Below are 15,743 nucleotides of genomic sequence, written 5' to 3' on the forward strand. Positions count from 1 at the left end.
GGTTTGGTGCATGACGTTTTTTCAATAAATAAGAAAATAAACTTTGGAAAGTTAATAAAGTTGTTTTAACCCTATTCGGTCCGGGGTTTTTCGAACATACTATGACTATGAGGGGGGGGGGGGCGGATTCCGCCCCCCCCTTAATGACTTTTGATAGGGTTGTTCAAATTGAATCAAACTTGGCACACTTATATTACGTCATAAAAGGAACAAAATGGCGCCAATAAACTTTTGCTTGCGTCAGCACATTTTCTGTGACGTCATCAGAAGCTTGAAAATTGTTAAAAATGCCACTATCTGCTTGAAATATAATTACTTTTGTTCTAGAGCGAATTTTTACATTCTGTTTGAAGTTTCTGAAAGCTAAATAAAAGTTATTTAACATATCTTCCGTTTTTTACATGGATCGGATAAAAAATTGCCAAAAATTGCCCGAAAATCCGTTTTTTCCGATTTTCGGGTAAAATTAAAAAAATCGGGAAATCGGATTAGTCACGTGTTCAAATTATTCCAAATGATTTTTCTTGATAAAACAAAGTTGTGTTGCAAGTTTCAAGTTCTAAGGATAATCCTAACAGGAGTTATTATATTTTCCCCATTATAAGGATTTCATAGAGATTTTTAGGGGTAGTTTCAAGTAATGGCCAATATCAAAGCCTCTGAAAGATATGGGACCTAAAAAATTAGCATGCAGGTGTCTAATAGATAAATGTTGAAACTCAGTAAGTATCATAGCCATATAACAAAGCAATCAGGAGTTATTAAAAAAAAACCGTCAGGGGGGGCGGAATCCGCCCCCCCCCCCCCCCCCGGACCGAATAGGGTTAAGCAATGTTCAACCTTGTGGGGGGATATCAGCTTTTTTTATTTAAAAAATTTTATTTAAAGTAAAGAACATAAATTATTAAGACAAATCCAACTTTGTTTTTCTTGACACGATTTTGTTAATTTGGTTAATCACGCGTATATGTTAGCTGACAATAAACATTTTAAGGTCTGTAACACATATGCATAATCTTATAATTATAATGTAAGATTGTCTAATTAGAATTGTGTCCGTCATTTTGGAAATATAAGTGATGCTTTTTGCATCCTATTCATTTTAATCATGCAGCCTAGATCCTAAAAAGTTATGGGCTGCATAATAATGCTTAACATCGGCAGTTGGAGAGATAACTTGAAATGAAAAACCAATGTCTATCTGGAAAAGAAAAAAGGAAAACAAAACTTGATATATTACGCTACAAGTAAAACCTGCTGTGTTTGGTGAGTTCTTAAGTTAAAAACAAAAGTAATTTAAAGTATATAAGAAATTATGCATATTCCTATGGGTATTATTATTATGTATAAAAGCTAGGGTTAGGGTTTGTGCTATTATTATAATGCATAATAACCAGTTAATATGCATAATTCCTGCATTTATCACGAGTATTGGGTCCCCCTTTTTAATTATCCGTATGATGATAGATAAGGAAAGTAAAACCAATACTTAATAAGTAAAAATCTAGTTTGCTGTAACAGATAAAAATATAGCTAGTTTTAACCTGCGTTATGTGGGTTGAAAAAGCAAGCTAATTATTGCTTTAGCAAGGCAAAAATTAATTAGTTAGCTAGCTAATGTGTTTAATGCATGCTTATTCCCCAGATGTGTAGTGGTGATCCCTACGATCTTAGGTTATTTGGTAGATTTCTAATTCTTAAAATGTGCTAATTGTTGCTGACGTCAGCGTAGTCATTTTTCACAAATTTCGGAGTCTTCATGGGCCCTGACGCCGATGATTTCGGTGTGCGGTCGCCTTAGAGAATGTCACTAGCAACTTTTTAACGCTTTCTGATTGCTCTACGTGTGTGCAAAAGTAGCGACGTTGCAGCCTGCCGATTGGATAGCGTTAAACTGTTCTACAAAACCTGCTTTTGTCTCAAAACATTTTTGTCAAAGTAGCTGAATATTTAAGGGCTAAATCTTACCGCCTATTTTGTCGCCAGAAACCATAGCAATAATTAAGAAAAAAATAACTTCCGCCACTATCACTACAATGCCGTAAAAAGCAATTTTGTTTTGTAGGACTTAGCTTAGTGTTTTCGCGAAAGCAAATCACGGAAGAAAAGAAAAAAAGTAAAAAATTAGCGTCTTTATAATGGCGGAAAATGCATTACCTTTTTTTCTGCAAGTTATTCTAAGCATCGCAAATTTTTCCTTTCTCTCCTTACTATTTCCTACAATGTCGGAAAGAAATACTTCACTGATCAGAAGGTGACTAGGTCGTATTAAAAAAAATAAAAAAATACTGCATTGTCTTTTACATTGTACGTATAGTCTGAAAGTGAGTAGCGTTCGATCCACGATCCCTAGCAGTGGCATCCTATTTTTCATGCCTATTTTATTACCTTAAAGGAACGAATTTTCGCAAAAACAAATTTTCGTAAAGTTAGAAAGACTTCAAAGTTTGCGAAAGTTAAATTTACGGAATTACGCTAAAAAAACATTTTTCTCTGAATTTTTACAGTTGTTCAACGTCTTTTATGCAGGAGACTGCCGAAGTAGAAATCCACATATATATAAATAAAGCTATTTCTATAAATAACCGAACAGCGTCACTTGGCCAATACTCTTCAGCCAAATAAACAAGGTAAAAATTCGCTATTTCATTTCCAAAATGGGCACATTAAGACATAAACTGGTCCAATAATGTAACTATGTTTTTAAAGCGATACTAACATCATAAGTGGTACTGAAGTAGTAGAACGTACAAACGAGTCGGTAACAAAAAACACAAGGCTCACACGTACTTGTAATTTGCTTTCCTTCCACACTGTGTGTACATTAACGAAAATTATAAAGTTTCTCGTGAGATTCGCTTTGGTTTGTGTAATATCAGAAAAACCGGGAAATAATTTTCAGAAGCTTCAAATAAAATGTTAAAGTAGCATTTTAGTCGACCTTTAGGTTCCTGATGACGGCACAGAAAAATTACTGACATAATCTTTGTATGACATAGTATAAGTATATATAATATAAATTAATAATGAAAAATTAATTTACTGAAACCAAAAATATGTGAAGCTACATGCGTCAATATTCTAACAAGACACTATGGAAAATTTGGATTGTATTTACAGAATGTTCTTACCTCCCGAAGGCTTTAATCACAGGTAAATAGGTTAATAAATCAATTCAAATCCAAATTTCTTGTGCTTATTCATTTCTTTCCCTTTCTTATGCTCTTCTGCTCAAACTTGTGTTTACTTTAAATATTAAAAGTAAATTCTCCTACAATTTGCACATCAACATTGTTCTGTATCGTCCTGTTATTGATCACTAGATGGTCTTTAACTCCATCTTCAATTCCTTTACCGTCTTATCCACATTGTCATTATCCTGTTTATCTTTCCATGTTAAATTGTTTTGTCTTTTGAAATGAAACATCGTTCCCATCAGTGTTAAACTTGCTACGATTCCTATCAATATTCTAAAGAATATTCTGTCAAGTAAATTGGACACGGAATCGTAATACACTGATTCAATCTTAAGCTTTGGTTGGTATTCTTTAAAAGCGGACAACCAAGTTTCTTCAGCTCTCTCAACCGCACATTTCCAATATGGTGAGGCGTCGTTATTATTTGACAATAAGACAGATATGTCAATAATGGCAGGAACTGTGTATATAATTTTAAGCGGTGTCAGCACATTATTTGCAGTGATGTTGTCTTGATATGCAAATGCAATTTCTTCGTTCATAAAACCAGCAAAAACATTTCCCCTATGAACTTCTCTTATCAATGCCTCATAGCTTGTAACACTGACATTATCTGCTTTGTAATCCTCTCTAGCAATTCTTTCTTCGTAAGAATCTTCCACTACTGCAACACGTCTTTTATATATCCCTAGATCACCAGTGCCACTAACAGCAGCTGTTACTGTTCCCGTAATAACACACAGTATTACCATCCCAGTATACATTAAAACACAAGACAAAATTCTTCCTAGTAGTGACTTAGGGACTACATCTCCATAACCAACTGTTGTAAGTGTTATGAAGCTCCACCATATGCCAGTTAATGTTCCTGCTAAGAAAGATTCGTTAAAGTTGTTGTTATCCTTTCTTTCTAGTATCCAGATTAGAATACCAAACATAACAATCAATAACGCAGCCAAAATTAATGTATGTTTACAACTTGACAACCTTCTGATAAACTTGTTGTACAATGATATTTTGTCCCGCGTAACAATAACTGCTATTGCTGTTGATCTGTGGAAAGTGTATCGAGACAATTTTCGTTTCCTAAGATGTTCAGTATCTAACCGAAGATGTACCATAGGTCCCCACATTGCATTTTTTCTGGAAATACCTGCTAATTGGTTTGTTTTGTATGATATACTCAAATTCCTGAATAATTGTAAAAATTCCTCCTGGTTATTACTTCGGTGTCGATATTGAACAAATTCTGCAGTATTATTTTCATCATTTTTATTTTCAAAACAATACGATGCTATTGCACGGAAGGTCTTTGGAAAGATACCATCAATTTCGTTTTTCTGATTTGTAAAAATATATGGTCTTAAATCCCAGTACACCATATTATATAGCGTATTTCGGCATTGGTATATGTTGACTTGTTGCAGGAAACAAAGCAGGAACATGCTAAAAATTTGCATTCTGTTATTCTATAAAGCAAAGGTGATCTAGTTATTATAATGTCATATCTCGAATTTTATTACTTTCATTTGTCAAACACACGAGCACGAACGTTAAAAATTTTTTCCGATATCCTCCAAAGTTGATAAAATTATAGTTATTTGTTAGTATCGTCGTGTATGAGGCTTATCATCAGTATGGGTAGACTAACTTTAAAATTGACATTAAGTGTTATTTGATTATCAATTTGTCGACATTTGAGTTCTCTTTTGCTGTAGTTTTTTTCTATTGTACAAAGACATATTTTGTCAACATGATATAATATTTTAAAAAGTCTTATCTTAACTTATAATCTAACCAATACAAAAACCGATCAGTACGATTTAATAAGCTTACGGTTTATCAAAGTTGAGGAAGCCTTTTTTAAAATGATGCCATAAAACGTTTACAAATAAAAAGTAAAGATTTTAAACACAAGATAATATTAAAGTTGTTCACCAAAAACAATAATCAGGTTTTTTTGTGTATTCACAAGAAATGCAATTGTGCTTGTTTATCCTTTATGAGAAAGTGCAGTCAGATATTATCAGTCGGATATTAACCGGTTTTGAAGTTATACTAAAGAAGACCTTAGGTCATTGACATATAACTCATATCCTGATATTTTGTATTTTGTCTAAAAACTATTTAAATAAAGGAATGAATCAGCAAAGAAATAATGAACGAAACAAATGCAATTTTTGATTCCTTACGAATAAATGAGCATTGTTTTGCAAAAAATCTTTAAAAACAAGAATGTGGATATATGCAAAAAATTCTTCTTTCTTTTTTTTTAAAATAGCCTTTCTAGGTAACATAATAAATGAATTTGTTTCATCTAGATATATCCGTTTGTTTTGTTATGGTATTATCAATTGTTTATCGGAGACAACTTTCTTGAATACATTGTTAGCAAATTACATTTCACTGTACCCCAGTCCCTCCGTCTTTGTCAATCCTTTTCTTAAAGCAGAGCAAATAACTTGATTATTGAATTTCCGCGCCCAAAGGCGTAGGAAATTCTTTAAAACCGTCGTTTTTTCTTTCGGAGCATTTTTTGAGAAAAAATCAACCCTGGGATTATACGTTCCTTTGTCACAGATGTAAACTTCGTACCCAAGCTCCCTAACTACTGGGAAGTCATCTAAATGACTTTTCAGGACAAAATTGGTATTTGTTTTTGACAAAATTTGGCACAGTTAACAAAAAAAGTATGCTGAACATAATGGTTACATAATAATTTTGATTTTTGTCACCTAAATGTCATTTTAGGCCAAAATTGGTCCAAAAAATTAGAACTACTTTATTTTTAACAAAATTTGGCACAGTAAACAAAAAAAAGTATTCTGAATATGATGGTGACATCAAAATTTTGGTTTTTTGCCACCTTAAATGTCATTTTAGGCCAAAATTGGTCCAAAATTAAAACTACTTTATTTTCAACAAAAATTGGCAAAGTTAACAAAAAAAGTATGCTGAACATAATGGCGACATCAAAATTTTGATTTTTGTCACCTAAATGCCATTAGGCCAAAATTGATCCAAAAATTAAAACCACTTCATTTTCGGCTAAATCTGGCACAGTTAACAAATAAAGTATGCTGAAAATGATGATGGTACAAAAGTTTGATTTTTTGTCACCTAAATGTCATTTTAGGCAAAAATTTATCCAAAAATTAAAACTGCTTTATTTTCGACAAACATTGACACAGTTAACAAAAAAAGTATGCTGAAAATGATGGTCACATCAAAATTTTGATTCTTTGTAAACTAAATGCCGTTTAACCCTATTCGGTCCGGGTTTTTTCGAACATACTATGACCAGGGGCGGATTTCGCCCCGCCCCCCCTCCCCACCTCAATAACTTTTCATAGGATTGTTCAAATTGAATCAAAATTGGCACACTTATAGTACGTCATAAAAGGAACAAGTTAGTCAACAAGTACGTCATAAAAGGAGCAAAGCTGTGTTGGAAGTTTCAAGTTCTAAGGATAATTCTAACAGGAGTTATTATATTTTCCCCATTATAAGGACTTCTTAGAGATTGTTAGGGGTAGTTTCGAGTAATGGTCAATATTAAAGCCTCTAAAAGGTATGGGACCTAAAAATTTAGCATGCAGGAGTCTAATAGATAAATATTGAAACTCAGTAAGTATCATAGCCATATAACAAAGCAATTAAAAAAAAACCGTCAGGGCGGACCGAATAGGGTTAAGACCATAAACGTTTCAATCGCAAGACTTTCAACCATGAATGATTGGCTGTATTTTTTGTTAGCAGTTTCTTTTAAAATGTGAGTTTATTATGACACGTTTCGTTTTGTTTGCGTTTGTTGTAAGATATAATGTCACTTGTGTGCTTTATCTTCAGATTTTCATGCACCAAACCTCTTCGAATGTTTGGCACAATAACACAAGGAATTAGCAGGTTGTCATCAAATATTTTGGTAGCGAGCGGAAATTCTTAGAGCCCCCAGGGCTTCTTGTATTTTATTTATTTCACAATTCGAAGTGGATTTTTATATTCATAATTAATAATATCTCATCAGCTGTAAAACCGAATCATTACGCACCAACTCGATTACTTCTTCATAGGATTCCTGGAGAACCAACCAAACCAGGGGAAAAACCCTGAATAAAAGCAAATCTTCCTAAAAATATAGAAAATTTAGCTTTCTCTTTAAATTGTTCTTCCTTTTTTTACTCCTTCATCGTGATTTAAATCTTTCCAACTGAAATTATGGAAAATGCACATTGGCTGTGAAGAGCTGTAATACTTTCTCGTCGACTCTAAATTCTATATTTCATTCTGTTGCTCCAAAAACCTGATTGATTTTTACTTAAACAGCTTTATACTATTTTAAAAAAATAATCACTTCTATTGTTTAAATTTTTCCAGCCCGTATAGCCCTTTTACACCTTATATATGTTTTATAATCCTCTCTAACGAGAAAAAAAAATCAATTTTAATTGTACCTTTCTTTCACATTTTAATAGAATTTTTATTTTCTTTGTTTTAAAAGGATATAAAGAATTGTGCAATGTTTTTTTTTAATTATTTTGTACTATTCATTGCAAAGATCCATTACTTTGTTTTATTCAAAATTTAAAATTGTCCCAGATCTTTAATTACCTGGTGTGCTTTTCTTTCGATTGATAAAAGGGTAACAGAACTTGGGATCAGTGGGTCAAATGAGTACTTTTCTTCCATTTTAAATATAGTATAAAGGTTGAAATACACGAACCTTTCAAACAGAAGTTCAAAACCTGACAGAAAACCTGTAGGGGAAACTTTGTGAAACGTTTTTTGTCTACACGTAATCTGTATAAAACGTACAACATGCTTCGGAAGACTTTTGAATCGTGGCAAACAAAATAAAAAGACGTAATGCTACAGTTGCTGCCTCTGCGATTATCATAGCGAACGTTTTTTAAAAAAGGAAGAGATCCATATGGGGTGAAACCTTGGCTGATACGAAGGAAAAATCTAGGTGTAACATCAACATTACTTCTCATTAAGTCGCACAGAGGCCTGATTTGAATACGAAGAGTTTTTGAGAATGAGTCCAATGGCGGAGCAAAACTTATTAAATTTACGGAGGATATAATGTTTGTTTTTCTTTTGATTGTTTTTTACTGTAGCTATCTTGTTTTTAACTGTATTTCGCAGATCGTGAGTTCAGCCTTAAGAATTTAAAGTGGCTTACTCAGATATAATGCAAAATAAAATCCGTTATAGTTTATATAAGAGCGGTCATGTGCATCTTTGTTGTACCCAGCTTTGTATGTTTTATTTTCTTCTCCTTCAGAGAAAGCAAGGTTTGAACATTTGTCAGCAAAAATAATTTAGAAAATCATCTTGAAGTAAAAACCTAAAATTGAATACTGCAAAATATCTCTTTCTTTATAATTTCCAATTTCCACAATTTCCTGTTTAACCAGTGATATGAAAATGCAAAACCTATGCGGACAGAAACTTGGGGTTTTTCTTGCATTTTACGAACAAAAACCTTAAAACGTATTCTTTTATTATTAAAGGTTATAACTGAAATTGTAATACACATTTTTTTCATGAGAAATCTTAAAAGAAGTTTAAAAGCTAGAAAATAGTGTACAGGGGTTGTTCAATGTTTCCTTCAAGAGATGTATGTACCTAACAATTTTTGTATACTTTTAGTTATATCAATCACCTGGTGGCTTTTTTCGAGATGAATTAGATGAGCAATGCGTATATACATTAATTGATTGAAGGGTTTGGGCTTGAAGGGTTTTCAGCAAGGATTCGCTTTTTCGAGTATTAAAATCCCGAAAGCAACCCAGTAGTTATTGCCAGCGTCAGCGTTGCAGAGAAAGAAAGAAAAGGGCTGTATTACAGAATAACTTTTTAATTTATATGTTTTTACTTTTATTACAGTGTTTTTTATTTATTTTACTTTTATAGTTTTATAATTTTATATATTTTACTCCTAAGAAAAGATACAAACTCTTTATTTATGTGCAACACATAATTTTTTTTGTTTTTTTTGCTAATATCTTTCATTCATGTTTTATTGATTTCCGCCGACCGCTACGCCAGGCGGAACCTTTAAAATCGCCTTGAGGGATACAGAGAGAGACAGCGCAGCTAGGCTGGATGCACGGGGTTGTGATATTTAGGCTTTAGGCTAAAATATTTGTGCGGACCCTGTCATTGTTATTACCTGAGAAGCCAATAGGACAGCTTCGTTTCGTTTACAACTAATAAGAGTACAGATTGTTAATAAGCTGATCTTCACATTCTTTGGCCAAAGCTTTGGACTACAAGCATTTTGAATTCTGGTTGTACGAATCTTGCCCTTTGGCTGTGCCTGTGGGGAATTTCTTTTAGGGTTGACTTGCTGGTGGGAACTCCAGAGTAGTTTATATTATAGTAAACTTGATATAAGGTAAGAACTATTGTATTTTGATTAGCTAGCTGGTGTTTTTTAGCTGATCTGCACATGTCTTTGTCTAGTCACCAAGAGGCTAGCTAAGCTATAGAATAGGTAAAGCTAGCTAGCTATCAGAAAAGCAAAGTTTTTAGTTGTGTTAATAGTTAGCCAACTGGACGTAAGTAGCTACTCCTTTATTCTTTAGTTTTACAAGGTTTTTAGTTATTCACTTCGTTAACTTTCATATATTTTATCTGAAAGCTTAAGCACTTTCTCAAACTTGCTTGGTAAATTCCCTAACCAACCAGAAGCATTTTAGGTGCAAAATATTTTTTTTTGATTGGATAAAATTATACTTGAATTTTGTAAAATCACTTGTCCCTAGTAGCTAGCTAGTTTGACATGTTTCATTATGACACAATGGCGTTTATATATCTCCAGACCCCAAACGCAATTTGACAGTCTAAAATATGCAGGCGATAAGCCACAGACGATTTTATTCAAAATTTATATCAAAGATTTGTGTATTCACGTTGGCGTTTTATTGCAGTTGGGTGTGACTTAATTTACATAAAAGTTTTTTTCCTATTTTCTTATAAATTTCTCTCTAAATGTAACTGCGATTTGTGTATGGGAGCAGACAATCACAAACAAAACATAAATTGCGCACATGAGCGAAGTTTGCTAACTAATGGGAGTTTATGTTCGGAATTTTTGCCACAAGAAATGAATTGAATTAGAAAGGCTGTCATACTGTCAAACAATTACGTGATATTGCAAAAATCCGTGAATTAAAAGAATATTATAGACTACGTAAGACTGAATTGGTTGCGTTATTGGAGAATGATATCGCAAGCCATGAAAATTGGATTAAGGCCGTTGAAAATAACCCCCATATGTTAGAGCATGTACCTGATCAATTCAGGACGCAAGACATGTGGATGGGGTTGTTGAAAATAATCCCCACATGTTCAGATGTATGCCAGAACAATTCAAAACGCAAGACATGTGCAATAGGATTGTTAAAAAAGATCCCTTCATGCTCAAATACATGTAGTTCTCCGGACCTTGTTTGCATTTATATAAAATGGTACTCTGTTACTGATACTCTGTAGAATTATGCGACATAGTCAGATGTCCCATGAGATACAACCCTTCACAGGTGAGTACATCGAGGAATTCCTGGCATTGGTTTGAAACGTTATCCTACAACCATGTTGTAAGATATAATAAATATGAATTAACATTCATATAGTTTGAAAAGTATGATTTTTATGACCTTCCCTACTGCCATTGGTCTATCCCTACCTCTTGTAACACTGGCATGTGTACAAGAATCAGAGAAGAAGGGTCCAATGAACGGAGAATTAAAGATTTGGAGGCTCGTCTGGACTTGCTAATAAATGAATGAGCATTGTGACGACTGTGAAAGGGTACTCGATGCATATGACTAAAATGTACCTGCGGGCGTAGGTTTATGATAAGTGGTAAAATGTTATGCTGGTATTGTTACCATGAGCATATAACAAATAACGGAGGTGGTTGCGTATGTACGATGACATGAAATTCTCTGCAGTCGTTCAAAATATACAATAAACATGATGCTGAAATTTGAAAATGAGCTCGTCAGCCGAAAACTATTCTACAATATTGCTACGACGTTTACAAATATCGATGATATCAATGTAGAATACCTAACAATTTCGGAAGCCAGGCCTGCTAACGGAGGTAAGGACAAACGATATATAGTAGGGTGGCATACACAAGGTCTCGTGGTAGCTTTGAGGGTAAAGACGCCTAAAATCTGGTCCGCATAAGGGGTGACACGGTACAACGCCAATGCAGTAGCGGGTGTTTATCGATAGTCTTCTCAATATTTTCATATTCTGCAGAGGCATTGTCAAAGACTTGTGCAATGTCAGACATTTCTTTTATTATACGTCGATATCTAAAAAGTATGTAGGCAATCAGAGCATAGGGGAGTAGTATAATTATATACAGACATGCCTACATTTTTTTCCCTATAGCCCCTAGCAAGTGTTGCAATTTGATTCGGTTGTACAATTCGTTTATCATCCGCTCTGTTGAGTGCCAGATTATTCACCTCTTGCGACAAAGGAGTCCGTGTCCATATAGCAGAGTTGTAGCTTGCTACTATATTTAGGTTGCATGTACATGATCAGGTTTGACATATCCAGGATGGCCTGGCCGGTGTATATGGGCTTATTCATTTTCACCTCTGTTTTACCCATGTCTAGACCTAGTAAGTTTTTACTGAACCTGCTACCACCCTTGAGATTTGGTTTCATCACAAGCTTCATATACTTGTCCTTGTTGGTAACCAGTTGGATGTTGCGATGATTTCTGATATTTTCCATGGTCTTCCCAAACACCGAAAGGTTCATCAATTTGTAAAAGTCCTTCTCGAAATCATTTCCGGCAGCCGTTCTCAACCTTGTGTTGTGATCAATGTACCCCGCCAGCCAGGGCTTTTGGTTGAACCTAATAACCCTATGCACCTTCTTGAGCTCAAGCCCATGTTTTATAGCCTCATAAAGAGCTCTAATATGTAGCACATATTTACACTTGTTGTTCAAATTCGGTATCAATTTCTCAACCTTGTGGACCTTCCTTCGCTCGGGCAGGAACGGTAGCTCATTATGTTTCTCATGTAGTTCCTCGGGGTAATCGATATCTACCTCCAAAATATAGCCATGTTTGTTATCCTCAAAGAGCTTCCTGATGAACCGCCTTTCAGTGAATGCCTTGACGTCCGCACTCATTTGAAGCCGTCTCTGGGCAAGTCTTGACGCATCACCCATCCATATAGGTTGTTTGCGTCGAGGTACTGGAGGTAGGAGGATTCAACCTCCGGACCGTACTGCTCTCCCATATACTTATTATTAGCCTTGGCATATCGGTGTACAGCTTGAGTAATAAATTTTAGTGCTACTTTCCAAGCTAATCCAGGGGCGGAGTAGAAATGGGCGGGATCAAGACTATAGTTATCCAAGCATAGGCTTCTAAATGTCTCGAAGACGTCAGCCAATAGCAGGACGTCTGTTGTCAGGTACACATCCTGATAGTCTCCCATGGTAACATCATCACCCTCCGGTGTTATACAATTGGTAATCTTCATCATTGATCCCATTCATGTTTATCTTGCTGTAAAAGGCCTCCTACGGAGGTAACTCTGTCTCATCAAATCGATTCCATACATCCATATATTCATAGGGATACACACCCTTTCTGCGCATAAGCTTAAACGTGTCATCCTCATTAAAAAACCATCGGAGACTGTTGATCGCCAAGGTTGTTTGCCAACTTATCCAGGCTTGATGCCATAAATCGGCAGCTATCGATGAACCTAATCTCCATGGTCTTGTACTTCTCACCGTCACCGTATCCCATACCTCCAAGGGCTACCTTGATTTTGACATTGAAAGAGGAGTACTTCCCTGTATTCTCTGCGATGCACCCAATGTCCTGGGTGTCGTACTTCTCACCCAATTCATACCCCGATAAGTTATGGAATATCACTGGTATGTGGCTTTGTGTCTTATACTTCACATTGCAACCGGTATGCGCCACACCCTTATATAGCCCGGTGTAGTGACAATGGTCCCTGAACTTACAATTATTCCTGCCCTAATCAAACGGCTTTAGCAGATATGGCATTTTGATGCCTCGTCATGTTCCCTTTTTAGGACCTCTGTTAGGGGCAGTATTTCCTGCTGCGAGTAGGTATTATATAACCTCTTTAACTCATCTTCTAGGTAGTTGACAAAGCGAGTTACACAGTCCTCATCACTATAGACTTTTAAGACCTCATTGGCAAAGGTGCTATAGGTGCACCATCCGGATGGTACATGCTTGCTTAGCTTCTTGGTCCTTTCGCCTCTTGTATCCCCTACCAGAACAAGTAGAATCTCGAACTCTGCATATATGGTATTTCAAATGGTACATTGATTTGCTGTTGGCCATCCCTATAGTATAGCCATTTTTCGGCCTCTGTTGGCATTGTGATCTTGATTGTCTCGTGGTCCTTGATGTAGCCATGGTGCTTATCTCTCGATTCAATTGTGGGGAAGGCCTGCAAATAATTCAGGCAAAAATGCATTTTTGCAGTATTTTTAGAGGTCTCAATACCCAGGAGTCGTGAGAGACTTTTGGTGGCTGTATAGTGGTTCTTCTTTCCATCAGTGATGTACAGTAGATTCACCTGCTTGCCACGCCCGTTATGCGTTGACCTACGTAAAATGTTGATCCTCTTTTCATCTATATAGAGGACGTTCACTGCAATCTCCTTGTTATTATCCTCGAACTTTGATATATCCTTGATACTTGTAGGGAACTCTATACCCTCCCAATTATAGTGGCCTACATAAGATCTCAGCTTGCTGATTCTTTGTGGATCTCTTTTAATCTCCTCATAATGTAAGCCGGCGATGATGCCCCATTTAAAACACTCCTCATCATTATTTTTAGGGTTAATAATGGCCTTCTTAGAGGCTATCCGTTTGGGTAGTTGGATATATAATGAGCCTCTTGTCAGGCGTAGTTTGTGAAAGTCTACATCAAGGTATAGTATTTGGGAGATTGTGAAGCCACTTTAGGGTAACGCTGGATTTTCTACATGTGTTTTAACTTGGGCAAACATCCTATCCAGGCCATTGCTATGAAAGACTTTTTTAACCTTAATGCACTCCTCATCATTGGTCTCCTCCAGGTTCTTCTTCTTCTTCTTCCACATGATCCATAGTGACAGCTGTACCTTCACTGATCCCATATCCCATACCTGTCCCGAACGATTTTTCCACATCTCTTGGGTCTCAAAAATATCCATGGCCTCTGGCGTTGGTAGTATGGTTACAGGTCTTACGGGCTTTCGTTGTCCGGACCTTCTGGGTGTCCTCTGCGGTACGTCCTCCAATAAGGCCACCAATGCAGCCATACGTAGTCTATAATACCCTTTTAATTCACAGGTTTTTGCAATATCGCGTAATTGTTTGACAGTTTGTGTATTCATTTCTCTTTTTTGTTTATATTTTTGCATTTTTAGAGGATTTCATTCTGCTCAAAACTAACGCAGTTATCTCCCTCAGGGAATTTCCCCTGTCTTTACTGCGCATGCGTTGATTTTTTTGATGAATATTAGTATCATTAGGGAAATTCCCTCATGTGCGTAGAATATTATAGGAAATTGCGCTAGAATAATTTTGGGTCTTCTATTCTACATTGATGACGTCACAGCAGTGAATAATAGGTCTTGGATGGATGCAATGATTAATATGGACTAGGTCTTGGATGGTACCGGATTAATAGGGACTTGTTGTGACCTGCTGTGACGTCACTGTTGTACGCGCACGCAACTGCGATAGAAATAGTATAGATGGAATAGTATCCAATTGTATTATTTTTCCTCATTTTTAGAAATTTATTTTCTTTGATCAGCCTTTATCAAAACATCCACCGTCGGCATTTTCAAATTGAGCGAGAGAGTAAGAATAGCGTCTAAATTCTGAAACATTCAGAAGTTCAATGTTACATAGAAGAATTTGTATATATCATAAAATGTCCAAAATTTTCTAGATTAATTTCAAAGACATCAAGTTAAAGCTTTTATTTTCTTAGAGAATACTATATGTAAAATATTTTATTTTTTTTATTTATATATACCCATTCTTTTTTTCTAAGATCATGAATATGGAAGAAAGCTCTTTCAATGTTTTTAATATTTGAAATGCAGCCTATAAATATTCTTGAGATGCTCTTAATTTACCGTAAATGACGAAAATGCATTAGAGGGGACGCTTAATTGGCAGGGCAGTTAATGAAGTAGTAGTGCTTATTCAGTAGGGGGTGATTATTCTGTAATTTACGGTGTTACCTTAATTTGATGATAATTGCTACAAAGTGTAGCACTTAGAATTTACTTTTATCTATATTGTAATACTCGTTTACGACTGTCTGTCTGTCTGTCACGTGCTTCTTTTTCTAGAATTAGTTACGCGTGAAATTTTATGTTATGGTCGACGTTGTTTTTTAAGTTTGGTTTATACAAAAAAACTGTCTACCTAAGATATTTATTTTATTTATTATGAGATTACGGTTTTATTTTTATATTTTATTGAAAAAGAAAGAAAGTTGCTTCTCTA

General features: G+C 35.2%; 1 protein-coding gene across 1 annotated transcript; it reads right to left on the reverse strand.

Moving 5' to 3' along the window:
• Positions 1 to 2,554: 2,554 nt before the first annotated feature.
• Positions 2,555 to 7,485, reverse strand: LOC130623949 (uncharacterized). Its single transcript, XM_057439500.1, has 2 exons — positions 7,249 to 7,485; positions 2,555 to 4,666 (listed from the first exon to the last, which is right to left on the reverse strand). The coding sequence occupies exon 2, from the start codon at positions 4,655 to 4,657 to the stop codon at positions 3,320 to 3,322; it is 1,338 nt and encodes a 445-aa protein (XP_057295483.1). The 5' UTR covers positions 4,658 to 4,666; positions 7,249 to 7,485; the 3' UTR covers positions 2,555 to 3,319.
• Between the last annotated feature and the right edge of the window lie 8,258 nt (positions 7,486 to 15,743).

Source organism: Hydractinia symbiolongicarpus, chromosome 13 (assembly GCF_029227915.1).
Source record: "Hydractinia symbiolongicarpus strain clone_291-10 chromosome 13, HSymV2.1, whole genome shotgun sequence".
In the NCBI taxonomy this organism is placed as follows: domain Eukaryota; kingdom Metazoa; phylum Cnidaria; class Hydrozoa; order Anthoathecata; family Hydractiniidae; genus Hydractinia; species Hydractinia symbiolongicarpus.

What these genes read in the sequence shown, in the direction of transcription:
- LOC130623949 (XM_057439500.1), bottom strand. Translation starts at nt 4,657, where the DNA reads ATGCAAATTTTTAGCATGTTCCTGCTTTGTTTCCTGCAACAAGTCAAC.